The sequence below is a fragment of the Macrotis lagotis genome, chromosome 7, assembly GCF_037893015.1.
Source record: "Macrotis lagotis isolate mMagLag1 chromosome 7, bilby.v1.9.chrom.fasta, whole genome shotgun sequence".
NCBI lineage: Eukaryota > Metazoa > Chordata > Mammalia > Peramelemorphia > Peramelidae > Macrotis > Macrotis lagotis.
The window spans coordinates 120,106,528-120,127,603 of NC_133664.1; the positions used below are offsets into that span (position 1 = coordinate 120,106,528).

Consider the following 21,076-nt stretch of genomic DNA (forward strand, 5'->3'; position numbering starts at 1 on the left):
ATGAGAAGTCTTATGCTAATGGAAAATGTGCTTTGAACCTATAAGGTGTATGGTTCAGGAACCCTAGATGGATTTTTTTTCTGTACTCTCTTTTTAACTCTTTCTGTAAATCCTTCAGTACTTCAGGACTGAGGTAAAGAATCTCCCTACCCCCACCCAAGATCCTGATCCTGAGGATGATGGATGTACCTGGATACGGGCAAGAGAATCTCAACTTCAGAGGGTCAAAATGGGGTTAAAATTTGTTTTTATTGTTTGAAGGAGAAAAAACAGAGGAGGTTGGACAGATGTGGAGACAATGTAAAGAAACATCTCTGTTCTGGGGATAGGCTTCTTCCTCAGGTTGTTGCTGCTTAGAGAGTGGCTAGTAAGGGTTCTCATAGGCATGCTTCATAATGGTCAGGATGGCTGGCCATGTTTCTTCCGCTGTGGGGATGATCTGGCTGGCCGGTAGTAAGAAGCCATAAATTCCAGTGTCCCGAAGCTCAAAGGTAAAAGAATACTTGATGTTGTGGTCATAGGCCCAGTCGATGGTGATACCATTGGCCACATCTATGGAAAAACAGGTGGAGAAAAGGGGGGGAGGAAGGAGACAGATGTGGTTACCATGTGGGTTAGTTTGGCTTCTTCAATTGGAGAAGCTAAGAGAAATGTCTACAGTGTAAAAGAAGCAAAATCAAGCAGGTTATGGATGGGGCTGGTAAACAGAGGAGAGGCTGAAGAAGGCAGGGATGAAAGATTGGAACAAATACTGAAAGCAACCAGGAGTAAAAATAATTCCTTTTATGCCAAAGAGTCAGTAGTGAAAGACTAGAATATCATAAAATACATAAATAAAATGGAATATTCTGGAGCATTCATATTCTCTCAGAAACTTATATGTGTATATATATATGGATACACACATGTGCATACACATACACATGTATTGCATTATAAAAATATATTGTGTACATGTGATTCTTTGCTCTTGTGTGTGTATTCATACATCTACATACACATGTGTGCAGAATGTTATTATAGAAGATCTATGGGTAGAAATTAGAATATATATAGTCTAGAATCTCCTTGAGAGCAGGGACTGTTTTAATGTTTATCTTTATAATCCTACTGCCCCAGTACATATATAGTTGCCAAAAAATTGCTTATTGGATTGAATTAGAGGAAAACTAAGGGAGTTAACAAGGATAAAACATATTGGCCCTTATTGGGTGATTGGGGAGTATAAAACACTCAATGAAGTGACTTGGTTGGGGGCTACAGCATCTCAAACCCCTGGCCTGACAGCCACTGCCTTTTCAGTGGGAAAGGAACACCTGCACTCAGGAGTCTGATTTCAGAAGTAGCCACAGGTGGTGTTGCTGCTGCAGGGTGGGGTGGGGGTGAGCTCACTCACAGATGGTGCTGATGGTTCTCCCATAAATGTACTCTGTTCCATGTACTTGGGAGAGAGCTTTCACCGCCTTGCGGGCAAGATTATGCTGCCAAGGAAACATTACAAATGTAAGAGATGGAAGGATTGAAGGAACTGGAATCATTCTCCCTCTAGAGAGCTGGAAAAGTCTGGAGAGGCTTGGGGCCTACAGAACCTCTTGATGTTTAGTTGTTTCACTCACATGTGTCTCTTCACCACCCCTTTAAGGGGTTTTCTTGGCAGGGATACAGGGTTAGTTGGCCATTTTCTTCTCCATTTCATTTTACAGATGAGGAAACTGAGGGAAACAGAGACTTGCCCAGGGTCACACAGTTAGTAAAGTGCCTAAGGTCACATTTGAACTCAGGTCTTGACTCCAGGGCTGTCACTCTATCTAAACTGTACTACCTAGTTGCCCCTATAGAACATCATTGGTAGGAGAAAAGATATAAGTGGGTACATCCTGCAGGGTGTGACAGGCTCAGAGTAAACATTGTCCCTGGAGCCAGGAGGTTTAGGTTCTCACAGCCATCCTGGGCCTCAGTTTCCGCATCTATAAAATGAGGGAGTGGGACTTGATCTCTGAGATCTCCTCATGAAGGAATGAGCTGATGCCTCTGACTCTAACCTCCCAGGGTCCACTTTCTGAGTCGGGAGAGGGAGGTCTTTGGTGACATTCACTGCTTTAACCTTGGCCATCTCTTAATGTGGCCAGAGAGGTGAAAATCACCCCCACAGAACTCACACAGGGATGGCATTGACTCCAGGTGACTAAGGTGCACTTTGGAGGTCAGTCAGTGCTTGGGGGTGCCTGGAAGAGGAAGGGGCTCTAAGGCTTCTGGCCTTAGCTTCAGAGCCTCCAGCCAAGCCCTCTATGATTCCTAATTTTCTATCAGACTCCCAGCTCTTAAAACAACTGTATCAGACCTCTTATTCTTTCTTCTTCCCAAATCTACCCACAAGGGAAATCTTTGGTAAAAAGCACTTACCAGCACATGAACCCAGATTTTTCCCTACTGATCCTCATTTCCCTATTGATGACTTTGGCAAGAAGTTATGCTGTTTGCACTTGTTCTGCAATTGTGTCTCCCAATTGGTCAAAGGGATCAGTTGTTGGTTGGCAAACTTGTGCTGTATCTGGTCCAAATAACTGGACCTGAATCATGTGACTAAGTTCTTCCTTATCAAACAAATTATTTTCCCACTCTTTCACCATAATGTATTTGCTGCTGCTGTGTTTGGGCCAGGGAGATTAGATTACCAATTTTTCTTCACTCGGTTTTGCTTTTCTGTTCAGTGGATGGAGAAAGAGGAGACAAGAGTTCTCTTAGGGTCTGAGATCTGGAACTGGAAGAGACCTTAGAGTCCAAACTCCCCATTTTGTAGAGGAGGGTGAGATTTAGTGACAGCCAGGATATTGGATGTCAGATGTTGGATTTGAACCCAGGCCTTCATAACCATAATGTTACTATTTCTGGCAAAGCCAAAATCCAGCCTGTATGATCCCTTGTTGGATAACTCTTGGCAAAGCCTCTGACCTCACAATGCATATAGTTTTATAATTTTCTAACATACCTATCTTGAAATGTTTATATTAATGGCCAAATTCTCTCTCCTCCACTACCTCCCCAAATATGACTCCATAAAGTAAAGGTCTTGGCTTCTAAGACAGTGCCCAGTCACTTCAATAACCTGGTGAAATGTGGGCATTCTAGACGAGGATATATCTTGTAACTCTCCAGGCCTGATTATCCTGTCAATCAATAAGTATTTCTTAAGCACCAGGCTAAGCATTGACTCACGTCTCCTTCCATAAACAAGATACTCCACCTCTAGGATCTGAACATTTTCTCTGGCTCTCCCCCACCTCTGGCAGGCTCTCCCTCCTCTGCTCTGGCTTCTACTCCTTTAAATCCCAACTAAAATACAAGAAGCCTTCCCTACTCTAAGTCCCAATGTCTTCTTTCTGTTATTTTTTCCTCATTTATCCTGTATTTAGCTTGCTTTAGATATATTTGTTTACTTGTCTTCCCCAGTAGATTGTTAGTTCCTTTAGGGCAAATCTTTTCCTCTTTTTGTATCCCTGGAATTTAGCATGGTATCTGGCAAATGATAGACACAATAAATGTTGACTGATTGATGGATCATCCCTGAAACTCTTGCCTACTTCCTTTCACAACTTTGTCCTGGGAGGTGTATCACTGTGCTAGGAGATTTCCTGAAGGTCTCTTCACATTGTAAGAATGTTGATGGATGCTCATGGATCATGGAAACTGTCTACTGGTTTCTTCTCTTCTCTCTACCTGCCTTTTCTATCAGTTTCTGTTCATACATGTCTCTGAGGACCACCTCCCATGAACCAGCCCTGTTATTTTCTTGTGATTCCAATAATTTCTTCCCTCTTAGAATCATTCTTCCTCCCACATGCAGCATATTCAGTGTGGTGTCAGAACACTTAAGTTCAAATCTCACCTCTGACATTTATTATCTGTGTGAATTTGGGCAGGTTTCTTTATCTCCCTAGGCCTCAGTTTCCACATCTGTAAAATAAAAGGAACTGGACTTCATGATCTCCAAGGTTTCATCCAGTTCTAAATCTATGATCCTTGAACTGCAGTACTTTAACTGGGAGTTAGGGTGGGAGAACAACTTACACATGAGACATTTGAGCCTTGGCCTAGGAGTCATATCCTATGAACTGGGAAGGACCTATTCTTTCCCCCCTTTTGACAGAGAGTTTTATACAAGTCCTTGGGAAGGCTGTCAAATGAGTCTTCCCCATCTGCTCTGGGAGGATGTTCTCCCCACCCTAGCCCACCCTAGCCCAACCATATGATAAGGGAGAAATATTACCAGCTCCTTATTATCAGGGGTAGGTTCTTTCCTGTAGCCATAGGGATATAGGATCATCTGGGAATAACTGTGGATGGAGATCAGGGACTTGAAAAGCTTGTGTTTCTGGATGAAGTCTGCAATAGAGGCCACTTCTGGCTCAGAGTGAGGGAAGGGCCCATGGTAAGTCTCCGAGCAGGGGTTGTTGCTAGAACCAAGACCTAGAATTAAGTCCCCCACCCACCCCCAAAATGGAAATTATAAAGTTGTAGTCCAGAGAAGCAATGGGATGTAGGAGAAAGAACCCAGAAACAGTTATACTACATAAAACAACCAAGTCAATTTTAGGTTTTAGATAACCTTAGAAGACTTATGTGAATTGATACAGAGTGAGGGAGCAAGATCAGAAGAACACTGTAAACAGTAACAGTAGAACAGCAATATTGCAATGATCAAATGTAAAAAAATTAGCTGCTCTGGTCAATCCAAGACAATTCCAAAGGACTAAGGATGAAAAATTACTATCCACATCCAGAGAGAGAACTGAGGAACTCTGAGTACAGATTGAAGCATACTTTTTTTACTTTATTTTTCTTGCTTTTTTTTGGCAGAATAACCAATAATGAAATTATGTTTTGCATGTCTTCATGTGTATAATTGATATCATATTGCTTGTCTTGTCAGTGGGTAGGGGGGAGTGACTGGAGGGAGGGAGAGAATTTGGGACTCAAAGATTTTAAAAATAATGTTAAAATATATAATAATGAGAAAAAGAAAGGAAGAAAAAAGAGAAGGAAAGAGAGAGAGAAAGAAGAGAGATAAAGAAAGAAAGGAAGAGAGAAGAGAGGTAAGGAAGGAAGGAAGGGAAGGAGGGAGGAAGGAAGGTAGGTAGGAAGGAAGGGAGGGAGGGAGGGAGAGAGGGAAGGAAGAAGGGAGGGAGGAATATAGGCAAGATTTGGAGTCAGAAAACCTGGGTTCACCACCTGGCTATGCCAGTTATTATCTAGGCAAATCACTTTGGCACTTGGCAAACACCTTATCTATAAAATGAGGAGGCTGTATCCAAATAATCTCTCAGGTCACAGGGTTACAAAAAACAGAGCTGGAAGGGGGCTCAGCAACCATCTGGTCCAACCTAAACCACAGACAATCCCCTCTAAAACACACCTGACAGGTTCTTATCCAACCCTTGTTTGAAGACATCAAAGGAGAAGATGCAGTTTTCCAAAGCATTCTATTCTAGCTTTTTAGCCTATGATCTAAGACCTTGAACACATAACCCAGAAACATTATCAGACAGGTAGGAGTCAGGTAAATCAAGAACCTGGCTTGGGGACGTCACAAGTGGCTCCTCTCCTAGAAGGTCTTGGGGCTCCCATTGTCTCAGCTAATCCCAGCTCCCCTGATCTTTTCCCCATGGGGGATTTCTAAGTTCATGGTCTAATGAGTATGGGAAAAGAGAACAGCCTAAAAATCAGAACACCTAGGTTCTAGTCCCAGCATCACCAGTACTGACTATGTGACCTCAGACAAGCAATTTGACTTTTCTCAGATTCTTCTCTGCAAAATAAAAGGACTAGACTAGATAAACTCTAAGGTTCCTTTCCAAATTAAAAAAAAAAACAAAACCATAATTCGAAATATTTGAGAACATAAGGCAAATAAGCATAGGTTCTAAACCCATTAGGGTTTAGAGCACAAGCAGAACAAATAATAGCTCCCATGTCTAAAGACTTTTCCTGACAAAAAAACCATTAGATGTGTAGGATGAGTATTATTATCCCATTTCACAGATAAAGAAATTGAGGTCCGGGGCGGCTAGGTGGCGCAGTGGATAAAGCACCAGCCCTGGAATCAGGAGTACCTGGGTTCAAATCCGGTCTCAGACACTTAATAATTACCTAGCTGTGTGGCCTTGGGCAAGCCACTTAACCCCATTTGCCTTGCAAAAACCTAAAAAAAAAATTGAGGTCCAGAGAAGTATTGTGACCCCCTCAGTGTCACAAAGTTATCAAACAACAGAGTGAGAACCTGAACTGAGGTCACTCACTTGCCCATTCAGCACCCACCCTATGTTGAAATAAGATAGTTGTAAAACACTTTGTACATAGTAGACACTAAATAAATGCTCATTCTCTTTCCCCATCCTCTATATGATTCTACTTGAAGGAGTTCCAGTTCCTTAAGACTTTTAATTAACTTTATTTTCTCTACATATGAGAGGGTTAAAAAAAAATAAGACTTCTTAATTTTTCTTCCCATCCTCTCTTTCCTTAACCTCACCTTCCCAAAATTTATAATGGTAGTCTAGAGGGTGGTAGGTCAAACTAGAATGGTCCAGGGACCTCTGAACAGAGGCACACTAAAACGATTAGGGATGACTCAAAAGGTGTCATCAAGAACAGTCATCTATGACCCTGTGACAGTCATCACTACTCATGTCTTCCATGTAGGTGATGCCTTAAGACCTCAAGTTGTAATGTACCTTTGTATGTACTTAGAAAAATTAAATTAAAAATTTCCAAAAAAACCCCTCAAATCATTAGAGCACAGCCTTTCCACGCCCCAGTCTGAGCTAGGGACCATAGACACAATAAGGAAAGCCCAGCTACAGAAGACAGTTTCCACCTAACCGATTCTCTAGACAGGTTCTACTCTGTTAGAGGCCTCACTTCACTCTCTCCTCTCTGAGCTATTAAGCTATGTAGAATAATGTCAGTTTAGGAAAACTGGGCAATCTATACTTTTTTATAACTTGGTTTTGGATATGGGTAGCTGGATGTTACAGTGGATTGAGTACAGGGCCTGGAGTCAGTATGACCTGGGTTCAAATCTCAAATATATACTAGTTGTGGGACTCTGGGCAAAACACTTTACCCTCTTTGCCTCAGTTTCCTCATCTGTAAAATGAGCTGGAGAAGGAAATGGCAAACTACTCCAAAATCTCTTCCAAGAAAAGTCCAAATGGATACATGAAGGCTGAAATGACTCAACAACAACAAAAAAAAACCCACTAGAAAATATAATTTGAAAAATAAAAAAGCAAAAACAAAAATAATAGGACACCTCAGAGGGAATGAAAAAACTAGAACCTTTGACAGCTGCTGCCTTCCTGTTTCCACATTCTCCTCAGATCAATTGTCCTTTCTTCCTTACTTTACTAAGAGTTATGAGGAGACATCCTAGAGCTCCATACCTGAAGTCTACCCTCTGACCTAGAAAACAGGCCTTCAATAGACCAGCAAAGTCGGGGGCGGGGGGGAACCCTTTAGGAAGGTCATAGCATCCCACCTGGTTTCCTGGGAGCCCTAGGGACTTGCCAGCTAGTTGCTGATCTCTAGGCTCAGGTGTTTCTCTGGGATTATCATCATCCCACAAGAATTCCAGGCTGAGGTGGTGGTGGGGGTCATGGGGTAGTTTTCATATTACTCATTAGAACAATTAAATTATGTTGAAATCATGAACAGCCCACTCCTGCCTGAGTCACTCAAGTAGATCCATGCTGCCCCTGACCACAGGCAGCATTCTGAGCCTTCCTAGGCCCAGGACAGAGCCTTCCACCTGCCCCCCCCCCCCCCCCCCCCCCCCCCCCAAATCTCACCTGCCCCCAATCTCTTTCTGCCCTGGGCTGCCACAATCCACACTGGGGGTAATGTCTTCTCTGTACAGGAGCAAGATCTGCCTACAAGAGGCAGGTGCCTGAGGACCAGGGAGGGGAAGATCACAGACTCATGTTGGAGACTTATGAGCTAACTGAGAACCTGTTTGGCATGTCTGCCCAGAGGCTATACACCTGCTTCAGATAGCAGCAAGGAAAACAAACCTTGCAGACTGAGAAGTACAAGCATTTTACAGCCCAGATAGTACAGACACTCTTCCCTTCCCTTGTCTTCCCTGGCCTCACCTTCCCTTCTCTTCTTTTGCCTTCCCTCAACTTTCCATCCCTTCCTTCACCTTCCTTTCCTCACAATATGTACCCAATATGGGCAGCTAGGTAGTACAGTGGATAGAGCCCTGGGCTTGGAATCTGAAAGGCTCATCTTCATGAGTTCAAATCCAGGCTCAGACACTTACTTGCTATATGACCCTGGGCAAGTCATTTAACCCTGTTTGCCTCAGTTATTCATCTGTGAAATGAACTGGAGAAGGAAATGGCAAACCATTCCATTATCTTTGAGATCACAAAGAGTTGGGCCTAACTATGTCAGAGTGCTATGGGACATCCAAAGATTCAAAGGACAGTCTCTTTTTGACCTTACTCTTGTGAAGTTTGGAGAGGTAAGTAATAAACAAACAAAGATGAGGGTAAAATAGGAAATAAAGGGGCATAATAGAGGTTTAGACAAAACACTATGAGAATTCTAGTGAGGAATTGATTCCTTCTAGTTGAGATCAGGAAAATTATTCGAAATCTGCCCAATTGCAGAGAGAGGCCTGACCACCTGCAGATGTCCAGGGGGTGCTCTTCCCAAATGTAGACTATTTATAGACATTCAAAACTGTCTGAGTTAGGTTAGAATGGATCTCAAATTCTGAGAATCAAAGAATAAACAAATGAAGCTATTGTATTTTTTTTTTTTTAGTTTTTTGCAAGGCAAACGGGGTTAAGTGGCTTGCCCAAGGCCACAAAGCTAGGTAATTATTAAGTGTCTGAGACCAGATTTGAACCCAGGTACTCCTGACTCCAGGGGGTGCTTTATCCAGTACTCCACCTAGCCACCTAGAAGCTATTGTATTTTGAGCATCTCTCTGACTTTCAGAGTCCTTATTTTATGATTATTGCTATTGTTTTTCTTTCATTCTCAAAGAAGACCAATATCAGGGAGGTGGTGCCATGACAAGCATGTGAATTGGATTTGAGTGAGGGAGTGCTGTGTCCCCAGTCTCACTTTCTCCTCCAGAGCGATATGGATCCAGTGGCCAGATATGAATCAGAATGACTGGAGATGGTACTGGAAGAGAAGCAATCAGGATTACGTGACTTGTCCAAGGTCACACAACTAGTAGCTGTCTAAAACTGGATTTGAACTTAGGACCAGTGCTCTATCCACTGCAACACCTAGATCCAGAAATGAAATAACATTCCCAAGGTCACAGAGCTAGCTAGGGCCCAGAACTCTTGATTCCACTTCAGTATTTTTCTTAGTCCTCCAGGGAAGGGGTTTTCTGGAGCTAGGCTCATATTAGAAATCAGAGCCAATATGGCCACAACCCTTGTCCTTTAGATGGGACAAAACTGTAGCAGTGGACCTGCACGTGGGCCTACAAGTGGCCTGATGGATGAAGACTAGAACTTCTTGGTCATTGGCCATACACCTGGGATTTTTCAAAGTTCTGGATCCAGTCTTTATAGGATCATAAATTTAGAGCTACTAAGAAATTTAGTGAGACTAATGGGACCACTTCTTGGAATTCATTATTCATACTAATCCACACTTGGCTATTTGATCTTGGAAACATATGAAATAACTTTTGGATAGCCTAATGAACTTGGGGAACAGTACTAATTCTAGATTTGGATATTTCAGAGCCATGTGAATTTTTGGTGATGAACCCATCCCACTCATTGGGATTGCCCCATTATCCATCATTTCAAGAACAGGGCTAGGTTGTATATTAGCTAGAAAGTAGGACTAAGGAAGACCCAAGTTCAAATCTTACCATAGACACTTACTACCTCTGTGATCCTAAACAAATTACTCCACTTGCCTGGGACTCAGTTTCCTCATCTGTAAAATGAGGAACTCATTTTATGAGGGACTCAATGACGACTCAGGTCTGTTCCAGCTCAAGATGGCTTATCTTTTTTTTTTCTAGGATTTTGCAAGGCAGATGGGGTTAAGCGGCTTGCCCAAGGCCACACAGCTAGGTCATTATTAAGTGTCTGAGACTGGATTTGAACTCAGGTACTCCTGACTCCAGGGCCAGTGCTCTATCCACGGCACCACCTAGCCGCCCCAAGATGGCTTATCTTATGAAGCTTGGGGCTCAATCTTTAAAAAAAAAAAAGGCCTAGGATCACCTGGGTGGGACAGTGAACAGAGCACATGCTCCCGGTCAACAGCACCTGAATACCCAGTCACACACACTTACTAGCCATGTGGACAAGGCAAGTCACCTAAGCTCCACGTCTCAATACACCGAAGAAGGAAACGGCAAACTGTTCCAGTATCTTTGCCAAGAAACTGGACTAATGGCATCGAACTAGGATAAAGAAAGAAAAGCAAAAGACAGTCCCTTCTCTCAAGGTACTCATGGACTAATAAGTGCAAATGACTGTCCTAACGATAGGCTCTAGTGTAGGAGGAGGTGAGGGTGTTTCAGTCTTCCTTGTGCCTCATAGCGCATGGTGCATAAGCAGACATTTAAAGAAAAATAATTGTATCTGTTAGAGAGGACGGACAGGCATATCCTGATTAGCTTTGTGACTGCGAGGGTGCAGGGACTTGGCCGCCCCGGCGCAGGGCAGCAGCAGCAGCTCCCCAAAGGGCCCTGAGCAGGGTCTCCCCGCCCAGCAGAGCAGGTGCTGGGGCCAGCACACCCCGCCTGTCTCCCCTTCTCCCCTCCCTCTCCCCCTTGTCTCTCTTCTCTCCCCTTTCCTCGCCTCTCTCCCTCTGCTTCCACCTCTTAATGTAACAGACACAGAGGAAATGTATCTCTATCTAATACAGGTTCTACAGACACGCCCATCACAGCAGCAGCGCGCCGCCCTCTATGCGTCGCACGCGGCTCGGGCTAACGCTTTTAAACGCAATCTGCATTATTTGGATATTTTTCGCAGTTCATCAGGCCCCGGGCTGCAGCGCGCAGGCTCCGGGATGCCTGAGGCCCCGCCCCCGCTGGGCGCCGGCAGCAGCGCGCAGGCTCCGGGATGCTCTCAGCCACGCCCCCTCGGGCCCCGCCCCCCGCTGGGCGCCGGCTGCAGCGCGCCCGAGGCCCCCGCCCCTCGGGCCCCGCCCCCCGCTGGGCGCCGGCTGCAGCGCGCAGGCTCCGGGATGCCCTCAGCCCCGCCCCCCGCTGGGCCCGGCGCAGCCCCTCGGGCCCCGCCCCCCGCTGGGCGCCGGCAGCAGCGCGCAGGCTCCGGGATGCAGCCCCGCCCCCGCTGGGCGCCGGCTGCAGCGCGCGGGCTCCGGGATGCCCGAGGCAGCAGCCGCAGGCCCGGGATGCCCGAGGCCCCGCCCCTCAGCCCCGCCCCCCGCTGGGCGCCGGCGAGGCCCCGCAGCGCGCAGGCTCCGGGATGCCCGAGGGCCCCTCAGCCCCCCCCCGGCCGGGCCCGTCTGTGTCCCCCGGGCTCGGGCGGCGCGTCCCGGCCCCCGGCCCCGAGGGAGAGCCTCCTACCTCCGAAGCCAGCATCCCAGTTCCTGTTGGGATCTACCCCCTTGCAGGTGGAATTGGAACTGGCGGCCCGGTTCTTGCGCCACAGGCGGTTCTAGGAGGGAAGCACAGGGGCGGTGAGGCCGGGAGCCGGCTCCGGGTCTGGGCTCCAGACCGGACTAAGGGGGCTAGAAGCGGCCCGGCCGGCCGTCCACGGGCATGGGAAGCGCCGCCTCTGAAACTGAGGCCCCCGCGGCCCCGGACGAGGGGAGGAGGAGCCGAGGCTCCGAGCGGGCGGCCTGGCTCCAGGCTGCAAGGACCGCCAAGAGGAGATCCTCGGCCTTCCTCGTTAGCCCGGGCCCGCGGGACTGGCACTGCCCGCCGAGCCCGGGCGCGGCTCGGCTCTGGGGGCTCCTGGGCCCCCGGAGGAGGAGCGCCTGGGCTGGCCCGCTTGGGGGGGCCCCCGGCTGATGGAGGGAGCCCGGGGAGTGAGGCGGGTGTGGTGCGGGACGGGACTTGGCTCTCTTCGTGCCAGTGTGGACACACGGCTTCACCGTGCGCTGCCTCCTCCGCCGATTGGCGCAAGAGCCGTAGGGGCGGGGCGAGGGCCCAGCATCCTCCGCCGATTGGCACAAAGACTCTACAAACGCCCACCGCGGCGGCGCGCCGCTTTTAAACGGAAGCTGCATGATTTAGGCGTGTTTCTCAGTAAATCGGGCCCCGCCGCGGGGGCTCGCCCTCGGGTGGGGGAGGGGAGGGAGGAGGGGTCGCCCTCACCGTCCTGTGGGTGTAGGCAAACCCGTCCGGGTTGGTGACCACTTCCAGGAAGACGTCCGTGTGGTTCAGAATGGCGGTCAGCGCCCGCTCTTGGCCGTAGTCCGTGGCGATCTGAGGGAAAGGGGCCCAGTGAGGCCGGGGCGGGGCGGCCGGGGCGGCCGTGCCAGCAGGGCCAGCAGGGCCGGCAGCACCAGCAGGGCCGGCAGCGCCAGCAGCGCCGGCAGTGCCAGCAGGGCCAGCAGGGCCGGCAGGGCCAGCAGGGCCGGCAGCACCAGCAGGGCCGGCAGGGCCAGCAGGGCCGGCAAGCACCAGCAGCGCCGGCAACGCCGGCAGGGCCGGCACGGCTGCTGCCGCTGGTGGTACCGGCACTAGTACCGGGAGAACAGCACCAGCCGCCACCAGGGCCGTCAGTGCCGGACCGAAGCCGAGCACTTTCTCAATGACTATTTCAGGGCGGCTAGGTGAGGCAGGGGATGGAGCACCGGCCCTGGAGTCGGGAGGACCTGGGTTCAGATCCGGCCTCAGACACTGAATCATGACCCGGCTGTGTGGCCTTGGGCAAGCCGCTTAACCCCCACTGCCTTGCAAAAAAAAAAATTGTTATTTAATTTTCACAGCAGCCCATGGGGGCAGGGCAGGGACTGTTATTATTCCCATTTAATAGATGAGGAAACCGAGGCAAACAAGGTGAAGGGACACCAAGTAGGCGTCTGAGGTCAGATTTGAGCTGTGGCTCTCTAGCCACTGCCTGTAATCCTATGTGTTTAATTGTATACATTTGAGACATCAGTCTGAGAGGTAGATGGGCTTCACCAGACTGCCGGAGGAGGCCACCACGAAGTTTTGTCTTGGGTAGAGCACCTAGCGCATCCTGGATGCTCTTGTCCTGGGGCACATTCAGGAAACGGGGTGGTCCAGAGAATCACATTGTGTCTATGACTGAACCTAATCCAGGGAAAGGCCCTAAAATGGTTAGGCATCCCCTAACACACACACACACACACACAGGAGACAAGGGTCAGTCAACCACCGTCAAGTCTGCTGAGTGACTATGGCCAAACATTTCTCCATTCTAGGCCTCAGTGTCCTCATCTGTACCAAGGAGGGGTTAAACCAGATCTCAGGATCCTTCTAGATGCTAATCCTCTTTAACCACCAGCACCCTTCCACCTGTGGGTCAACTCGAGGCTGTTGGGCATCCATCCCCTGCTGACCTTCATGGCCGTCCAGATTCCAGTTGCTTGAGTGATCCACTCCCGAGCATGAATGCCAGTGTCAATCCAGATGGCTGGCCGGGTCTTATTTCCAGTGCTGAACTGGAAGACAAAGAAACAAGCCAGGTGGGTGGCATTAAAAATGGCTGGGGGGGGTGGTCTCTAGCTACAAGAGCCCTGATGACATCCCCAGAGACTCCATGATCAACTCTATTGATCAACTCTACTTGGAGGGCTCTCTAGTGGCCAAAATCGAGATTGAGAATGAACATTGACATGTGTGTGTGTGTGTGTGTGTGTGTGTGTGTGTGGTATGTGTATATATGCATGTATGTTTGTGGGTGTGGTGTGGCATATGTGTGACCACCTGCACGGATAAGACTAGGAAGAAGCAATAGAAAAGGCTGACCTCTCTAGAAGTCCCTTGACAGATAACCAGAGGACTCAGATTGCTGGAGTTTTTGTGCTGATCAACCCCAGACTGTCAAGACTCCCATTTCTGGGCATCCATGGCACAGATCTTTTCCTAAGGTTTTTTGGTTTTGTTTTGTTTTGTTTTTTAGTTTTTGCAAGGCAATGGGGTTAAGTGGCTTGTCCAAGGCCACACAGCTAGGTAATTATTAAGTGTCTGAGGCCCAATTTGAACTCAGGTACTCCTGACTCCAGGGCCGGTGCTCTATCCACTGCACCACCTAGCTGCCCCAGCACAGATCTTTTCAAGTGACCCAGGCACTCCTGGTCATTACTCAGCATCTTCACACAGGTGAGGTCTGTTCATTCCAAGACCCTTCATTTTATAGATGAAGATCCTCACACCCAAGGATATGAAGTGACCTGCCTAGGGTCATACGGTTATTGAGTGTCTCAGATTTGAATTAAGGACCTCTGATTCTCAAGTTCAGAGCTCTATCCACACTAGGGCACCAAACTCCAAACATCATTTTTTGCTCCAACTATTATTTTCTTTGGCACCAGTATGTGATGGAGAGTCCTCCCTGTTGATTCAAGTGCATTTCAGTTGGTGGACTGCAGACTGGTCCTGTGAAAGAAAAAATCTCAAAAAACCTATTGATGGGAAGGGGCAAATGGAAAATTCAATATACCTAGTCCTAGTTAATAGAAGTAGCAACCAAAAGTACAATGTCTCACCCATACTCACCCATCTCACATCCAGAGTGAATAATCCTAATCTACAGCTCTAATTTCTTAATTATGCTCCCAATGAGGATTCACCTGTGTCTGTGTGGCTAAGCTTGTTTCCAATCTCACTGTACAAGATGGGGGTAATGGTATCCATGTCCTTGAACCCTAAGATTGTAGGCTCAGAGGTCAAACCACTTAAAGCTGAATCAGAACCAAACCAAATTGGATGGGTGTTTATTCTCTACCTAAAATTCCCCCGGGAAAAAGACCATTTATCTCAACAGTCACCCAACTCATTACTCCATGGAACCCAAGCTTTTGATAGAAGGAGGATGGGGTGAATGAGACTAGGGCAGTGAGGAACATATGAACAGGATCAAAGCATTACCTTCAGCACAAAAATGGGACGTTTCTCAAGGGTTTGACCAATCATAATTTTTGAGACCAGGTTTGAATGCTCAGCCACAAAATTGTCCATCCACGTATAGATCTGAAAGACAATTCAGCTAGTTGGCAATGCCCATGGAGAGAAGGAAGGGGACTTGAAGAGAACAGACACAAATACCCTCCTCCTCTTCCTGCTCCCTATAGCCCCTGCCAACCTTCCTCTCTGGAGAGTTTTTTGATATAAATATTTTGTTTTCCAATTATATACAATAGTAGTTTCTACCAATCATTTTCTTTGCAAGGTTTTGAATCCCCACCCCACCCAGATTCCTTCCCTCTCTCCCTTCCCCCAACAGAAGACAATCTTTTATAGTTTTTACATTTGTTTTCTGGAGATGTTTTTAATTTGACTCTCAATTTAATTTAGCAGGTACCTAATAAGTGACTATTAAAAAAGATGGATGAGTGACTGTGGGGCAGAGGAAAGGAAGTTGAAGAACAAGGACTGAAATTCACCTTAGGCACATCACAACCTCTCTGGGCCTTATCAGTAAATGGAAGAGATTAGACTAGATGACCCCCCCCCCCCCATCTTATCTCATGAATAAACATAGATACTTTAGCTTTTTAATGGTCTCCCTTTATAATAGACTTTTATCATGAGGTCTACCATATTGGTTCAAATTTAGGCTACATCCCTAAAACAATCTCCTTTGAAAATAGTATATTGGAATACAGGAAAATATCAAATACTATAGACCACAGCTTTGGGGGAGAAAGTACGACATATTTAGAACTATATAGTCATGATGGTGATGGTGATCACACTGAGAGTAATACCAGTAGTAAAAATCATGGTAATAAGAATTATAATACAAAGTTGAAGTAGGATGTGTACTTTGAGTTTTTTTTTCCTAGTAGTAGAGCTACTCATTTGCATGCTTGGCCTCTTAACCCAACAATAGTTTTGTTGACTGGTGACCTGAGGTGGGGAATAAGGGGTTATGAAATGGAATTAGTTTCTGCAGGGGTTAATTACTCTGGAGACCTCAAAAGGTACTACTTCCAAACAAGACTGGCTCTGAGAACAGCTTGGGGATAGTGATGTATTTCTTTGGGAAGCTCTTCCTGATCTTTTCAGTTGTTTGAGATTTATCTGTCTTCAAATTAAGTTACTTTGTTTACTCTTTTAATGCTATTCCCCCTGCTATCCCCCATCCCCAGAATGTAAACTCTGCAAGGATAGGAATGATTTTTTATTTGCATACAGTAGATGCTTAATAAGTGTTCATCAATTGAATACCTACCTCCTCTAGAGTGTGGTAAGAGTTGTACCTGAAGCTACTAGTACTCCTTTCCTGTCTTCGGGAAACCATCATGCCTTCTTGCTCCTCATCTAACAGCACCTGGAATACAGGAGGTCAAGGCTGTTTCTTCCTTGACTAAGATAGTGCCACCATTCAGCTGAGAGGAGAGAAGCTATCACCGATATGAATACAAGACCCTCAGCCTTGGGCTCCTGTCTCCTCTCGTGTGCTGGTAGTCACTCCTCCAAGATATATGAGTGAGGTGTCGGGAGTCTCAGGTTCCAATATGGTTCTATCATTTAGCTTATAGTTAATTTAAGCAGTGTGGTACAGGGAAAGAACATGGACTTGGAAGTCAAAAGACCTGGAGGTCTCCTTCCTCTTTTGTAAAATTGAGATGATAATCACTGAATTGACAATGGGGTAGAGGTGATGAAGCTCAAAGAAGATCAGGTTTGCAAAGCATTCTCCAAGTAAGTAATAATCTACAATTCCTGTTGTTTATTCCTAAAGCATTTTATTTCCCCCAGTTTTATGTAAATATAGTTTCAACATTCATCTTTGTAAAATTTTCTTCTCTCCCCTCTCTAGACAGCAAAGCAATCTGATACAGGTTATATATAAACAGTCTTGTTTATTGTTGGTTAATAATGCTGATGATAATGATGAGCTCTTTGAATCTCATTTTCCTCAACTATAAACAGAGATGATGATGTTAATAACAACAGAGCCTTACATTTATATACTTTAGAGTTACAAAGTGCTTTCACATAAGATATTGGTGAAATACAGACAACAGAATTCTAGATGGTATTGATAGAGAATAATTGGTGGAATTCAAGATGAAATTTATTCCAATTGGTCAATACATTGATTGATCTTATCAATAGATCTGCATGTATAGATTACATCCAGTCTATAATTTGCAATCTTAATGTAGTTTAATGAAAAGTCCTAAAAATGGAGTCAAAAACTTAACTTTTTAAGTACAAGATGGAAGAAGAATGGCTAGATAATTATAACAATAGTAATTATTAGCATTCATTTATAGTGCCTTAAGGTTTGCAAAATGCTTTACAGATATTAGTTGATTTGATTCTCACAACAACCCTGAGAGGTAGGTGCTGTTATCTCTATTTCACAGAGAAAATTGAGTTAGAGAGTCTTGATTTGCCCAAGGTCACACAACCACTAAGTATCTGGGACATAGTTTGAACTCAGGTCTTCCTGATTACATGTCCAGCATTCAATCTACAGTTCCACTAAGATGCCTCACAGTTTTATAATAGTTTAAAAAAATCTGGGAGTTTTAGTATACTACAAGTTTAATGTACAAATCAATCAAGCAACAAAAATATCTAATGTGCAGTCTGCTAACACATTGCTTACTAGACTATTCATTAAAGAACATACCAAAATTGGAATATTTGTCCTGGGTGATTCCTTTGACTATTGAGTTGGCCCCAGGAGAATGGATTAGAGAAATAGACTCACTAAGGCCTGAGGATTCCTTTGTTTTCCTCAATTGAAAGGGGTCAGATTTAAAATAACACCAGAAGAAAGTAGATCTAGGACGTTTATACAGGTTTCATAACACCAGAAGGAATAGGTCTAGGAAGTTTATACAAGTTTCATAATTTCCATATCAAATTTGGTGGAACTCCATCTGTAAATGTTTCTATAAATGTTCCTCTCTGATAACCCCTCCAAAATAAATCAGACCAGTCCTTAAAAAAAAATATAACTGACCATTTCATTCCTAATCTTTTTGTGTCACTATCTTATTAATTTATTTTGAATTTTATAATTTTCCCTCCCCCCCACAGAAGGCAGCTTTAACATAAAAGAATGAACATTTGCAAAATTTCTTGTTTTTCAGTCATGTCCGATTTTTTTATGACTTCATTTAGGGTTTCTTGGCAAAGATACTATAATGGTTTACCATTTTCTTCTCCAGCTCTTTTTATAAATGAAAAAACAGGCAAACGGGTTAAAGTGACTTACTCAGGGTCACATAGCTAGTAAGTATTTGAGGCTGGATTTGAACTCAAGTCTTCCTGACTCTAGGCTTGGCCCTCTATCCACTGTGCCATCTAGCTGTCTCAGACTGAAATAGAGAGGTACTAAAAAAAAACTTTTGTGGAAGCAGGAAAATTTCCAATTACAAGCTCTCTTATAAGTCTGAAATTTGAGTACAGTATTCATTAAATTTGTGTCAGATATATGGATTTTCATTTGATCAGTTCTATAAATTTCTCTCAAGTTGTCTTTTGTCACTTTCCCACAAAGTCATAAATGCATAATAGGCAGATTCATAGCTCAAAAGATCTCCTAGCTCCTTAACTGTAATTCCTTACCTGTTTAGCATTTCATCCAAGTACCAATGGATAGATTCAGAATCCTGTAGATTCTAGGGTAAAAGATTAAAAGGTATAACAGGCCTCACAGACTACCTAGGCTGCTACTTAGAGGTCTTACCTGGACATCCTTAATCATGATGATATAGGAGATGCCACTGGAATTCAGATAGCTTTTGACAGCTTTCAAGTTAGAGAAAGGAACTCTCATATCCACAGGGAGGCTGGGCCTAGATGGTGCATGCCAGAAATCAACCTTTGGTGGAGAGGAGGATAAAAGAAGAAAATTGAGTTTCATCATATACCTCAAACATGTATCCTCAGGTAGGATATGATGGCCTAATCTACTGTTATGCAGCAGGGAATTCACTCCCCTCTAGTATCCAGTAACCCCCAAACCCTAACATATTATTTAAATTCCTAATGGCTAAGGTATGGGAGAGGGAAAGGAGAAGAGAAAGAGAGAAAAGTTCTTGTCCAAAAATTCTTTCCCCCATGATGTTCAAGCCACACCATCATCTTCCAGCATTGCTTCTTCAAACTCAACCTTGCACTGGAGCATCTTTAAGTCCTAAAAACTCCAGACACTTTAAAATAGAGATTTTATCTAAAGTAGATAATATCACCTACCACTATAATTATAATGGAAAAGGCCCTTGGTCAGCTAGGGAAACTACATAGACCTGGCAGTGAATAGAAAACTACAAAAGGGCAGAGAATATCTCTTCCCATCTTGGTGGAATGGAGAGAAAAACTTCAAATCCATAGTACAACCCAGACATATAAGACACTTGTATTCTACTCTCAAACATCTGTTCTGTGCCCCAAAGCCATTTTTTTTCTCTCTATAAAATGAGGAAATACTCAGGGGCTATAGAAGTGAGGACTGAGCAGAAGTTGCCATTGACCCAGCCTGTGGGACCATATTCAGAAATACCTGGTTGCTTCAGCTTAACTGCCCCTAAATAAAATATATTTCATTATAACAATTTTTAAAATGCTGCTAAACTCTGAAATCTCTTTTTTTTTTAGTTTTTCTTTTTTTGCAAGGCAAATGGGGTTAAGTGGCTTGTCAGAGGCCACACAGCTCAGTAATTACTGTCTGAGGTCGGATTTGAACTCAGGTACTCCTGACTCCAGGGCCAGTGTTCTATCCACTGCACCACTTAGCTGCCCCCTTAACTCTGAAATCTCTTGACTGTTACCTTGAGCAAAGTCTGAGACTCCATTTCCTCATCTGTAAAATGGAAACAATAAACCCTTAAAACATGAACTTGTAAGGGTCAAATGTGATCATGTAAGTGAGGAACGTTACAGAACACTACACAAGCATCAGATATGGCTATTTTTTTCCTGTGACTATGAGGGAAATGTTTCCAGTAGAAATAAAAGATTAGTAATAGCATTTACATAGCTCTTTAAGGTTTACAAAGTGCTTTACAATTATTTCATTTGAGCCTTACAATAACCTTATTATTCCAGATAATAATAATAGGTAATATTTATATAGTGTTGATTATATACTCCAGGCTTTATGGTATGTACTTTTACAAATATTGTCTCATTTAATTCTCACACAACTCCTGGGAAGTGGGTGCTATAATTATCCACATTTTGCAGTTGAGGAAACTGAGGCAGGCAGCGGTTAAGTGACTTGCCCAGAGTCACACAGTCAGTGTCTGAGGCTGGATTTGAACTGACTCCTGGCCCAGTGTTCTAACCACTGATCCACTCAGATGCCAAGATAGAAATCTTGGACCCAAGCGACTTACATTTACTACACCAAGCTTTTTTATCAGAAGGCCATCTACAAATTATCTGACACTCAGCTCCTCATGCTGGTGGAAGGGACACTGAGGAATATAGTTTTGTACCAGACTTCCCCCTGCCCATCTCTTAAATTGCCATACTTGCACAGGGTGGCTCAACCAACCTAAACAAAGAAAGCCCAAATTCTAAAGATGGAGATTGAATCCTTTGGACCCTCAACTTTTTTCCTATATAAGTAATACTTTTTATTTTCTCAGAATGTTATGATCACTGGAGGGATGGAGGTGAGAACAGGTGTGGAAGGGGAAGAGGAAAACGCCACACAGGCCAGATTCTTCCCTTCCTGCCTGAAATGCTGGAATGTCCCAGGAAAGGAATTGGGGCAGGATTCTGCCAACTAATGAAGGGAACCCTTCAGATGGACCATGCCTACTGGTTGGGGATACCTGTTCTTGGGAGGGGGTCTATCATTATTAAATTAATTCCATGGGCCTCACTCACCCTTTTGTCAAAGTACTGTATGACATAGCCACTTTTAAAATTTAAAAGTGAATTAAAGTT

At 44.9% G+C, this 21,076-nt stretch overlaps 1 protein-coding gene and 1 long non-coding RNA gene across 5 annotated transcripts in view; one reads left to right on the forward strand and one right to left on the reverse strand.

Moving 5' to 3' along the window:
* Positions 1-209: 209 nt before the first annotated feature.
* LOC141492938 (carboxypeptidase A5-like) overlaps positions 210-21,076 on the reverse strand; it is a 32,595-nt gene continuing 11,728 nt past the window's right edge. Inside the window, exons 4-12 of one of the 2 annotated variants that reach the window (XM_074193691.1) lie at positions 18,867-19,001; positions 16,389-16,487; positions 15,083-15,184; positions 13,552-13,653; positions 12,338-12,448; positions 11,585-11,675; positions 4,268-4,467; positions 1,397-1,481; positions 210-552 (exon numbers count right to left, since the gene is read on the reverse strand). In XM_074193691.1, coding sequence (XP_074049792.1) covers positions 365-552; positions 1,397-1,481; positions 4,268-4,467; positions 11,585-11,675; positions 12,338-12,448; positions 13,552-13,653; positions 15,083-15,184; positions 16,389-16,487; positions 18,867-19,001 — 1,113 coding nt within the window. In that variant the 3' untranslated portion in view covers positions 210-364. The remainder of the gene's footprint in view (positions 553-1,396; positions 1,482-4,267; positions 4,468-11,584; positions 11,676-12,337; positions 12,449-13,551; positions 13,654-15,082; positions 15,185-16,388; positions 16,488-18,866; positions 19,002-21,076) is intronic. The other variant, XM_074193692.1, reaches the window with a different exon arrangement.
* LOC141492940 (uncharacterized) lies at positions 11,509-18,100 on the forward strand. Of its 3 annotated transcripts, none has more exons than XR_012470084.1 (3): positions 11,509-11,631; positions 13,414-13,677; positions 15,509-18,100. It is a non-coding gene; the product is annotated as an uncharacterized LOC141492940 (long non-coding RNA). The 3 variants fall into 3 exon arrangements; XR_012470085.1 differs by lacking the exon at positions 11,509-11,631 and adding an exon at positions 11,990-12,256; XR_012470083.1 differs by lacking the exon at positions 11,509-11,631 and adding an exon at positions 12,618-12,798.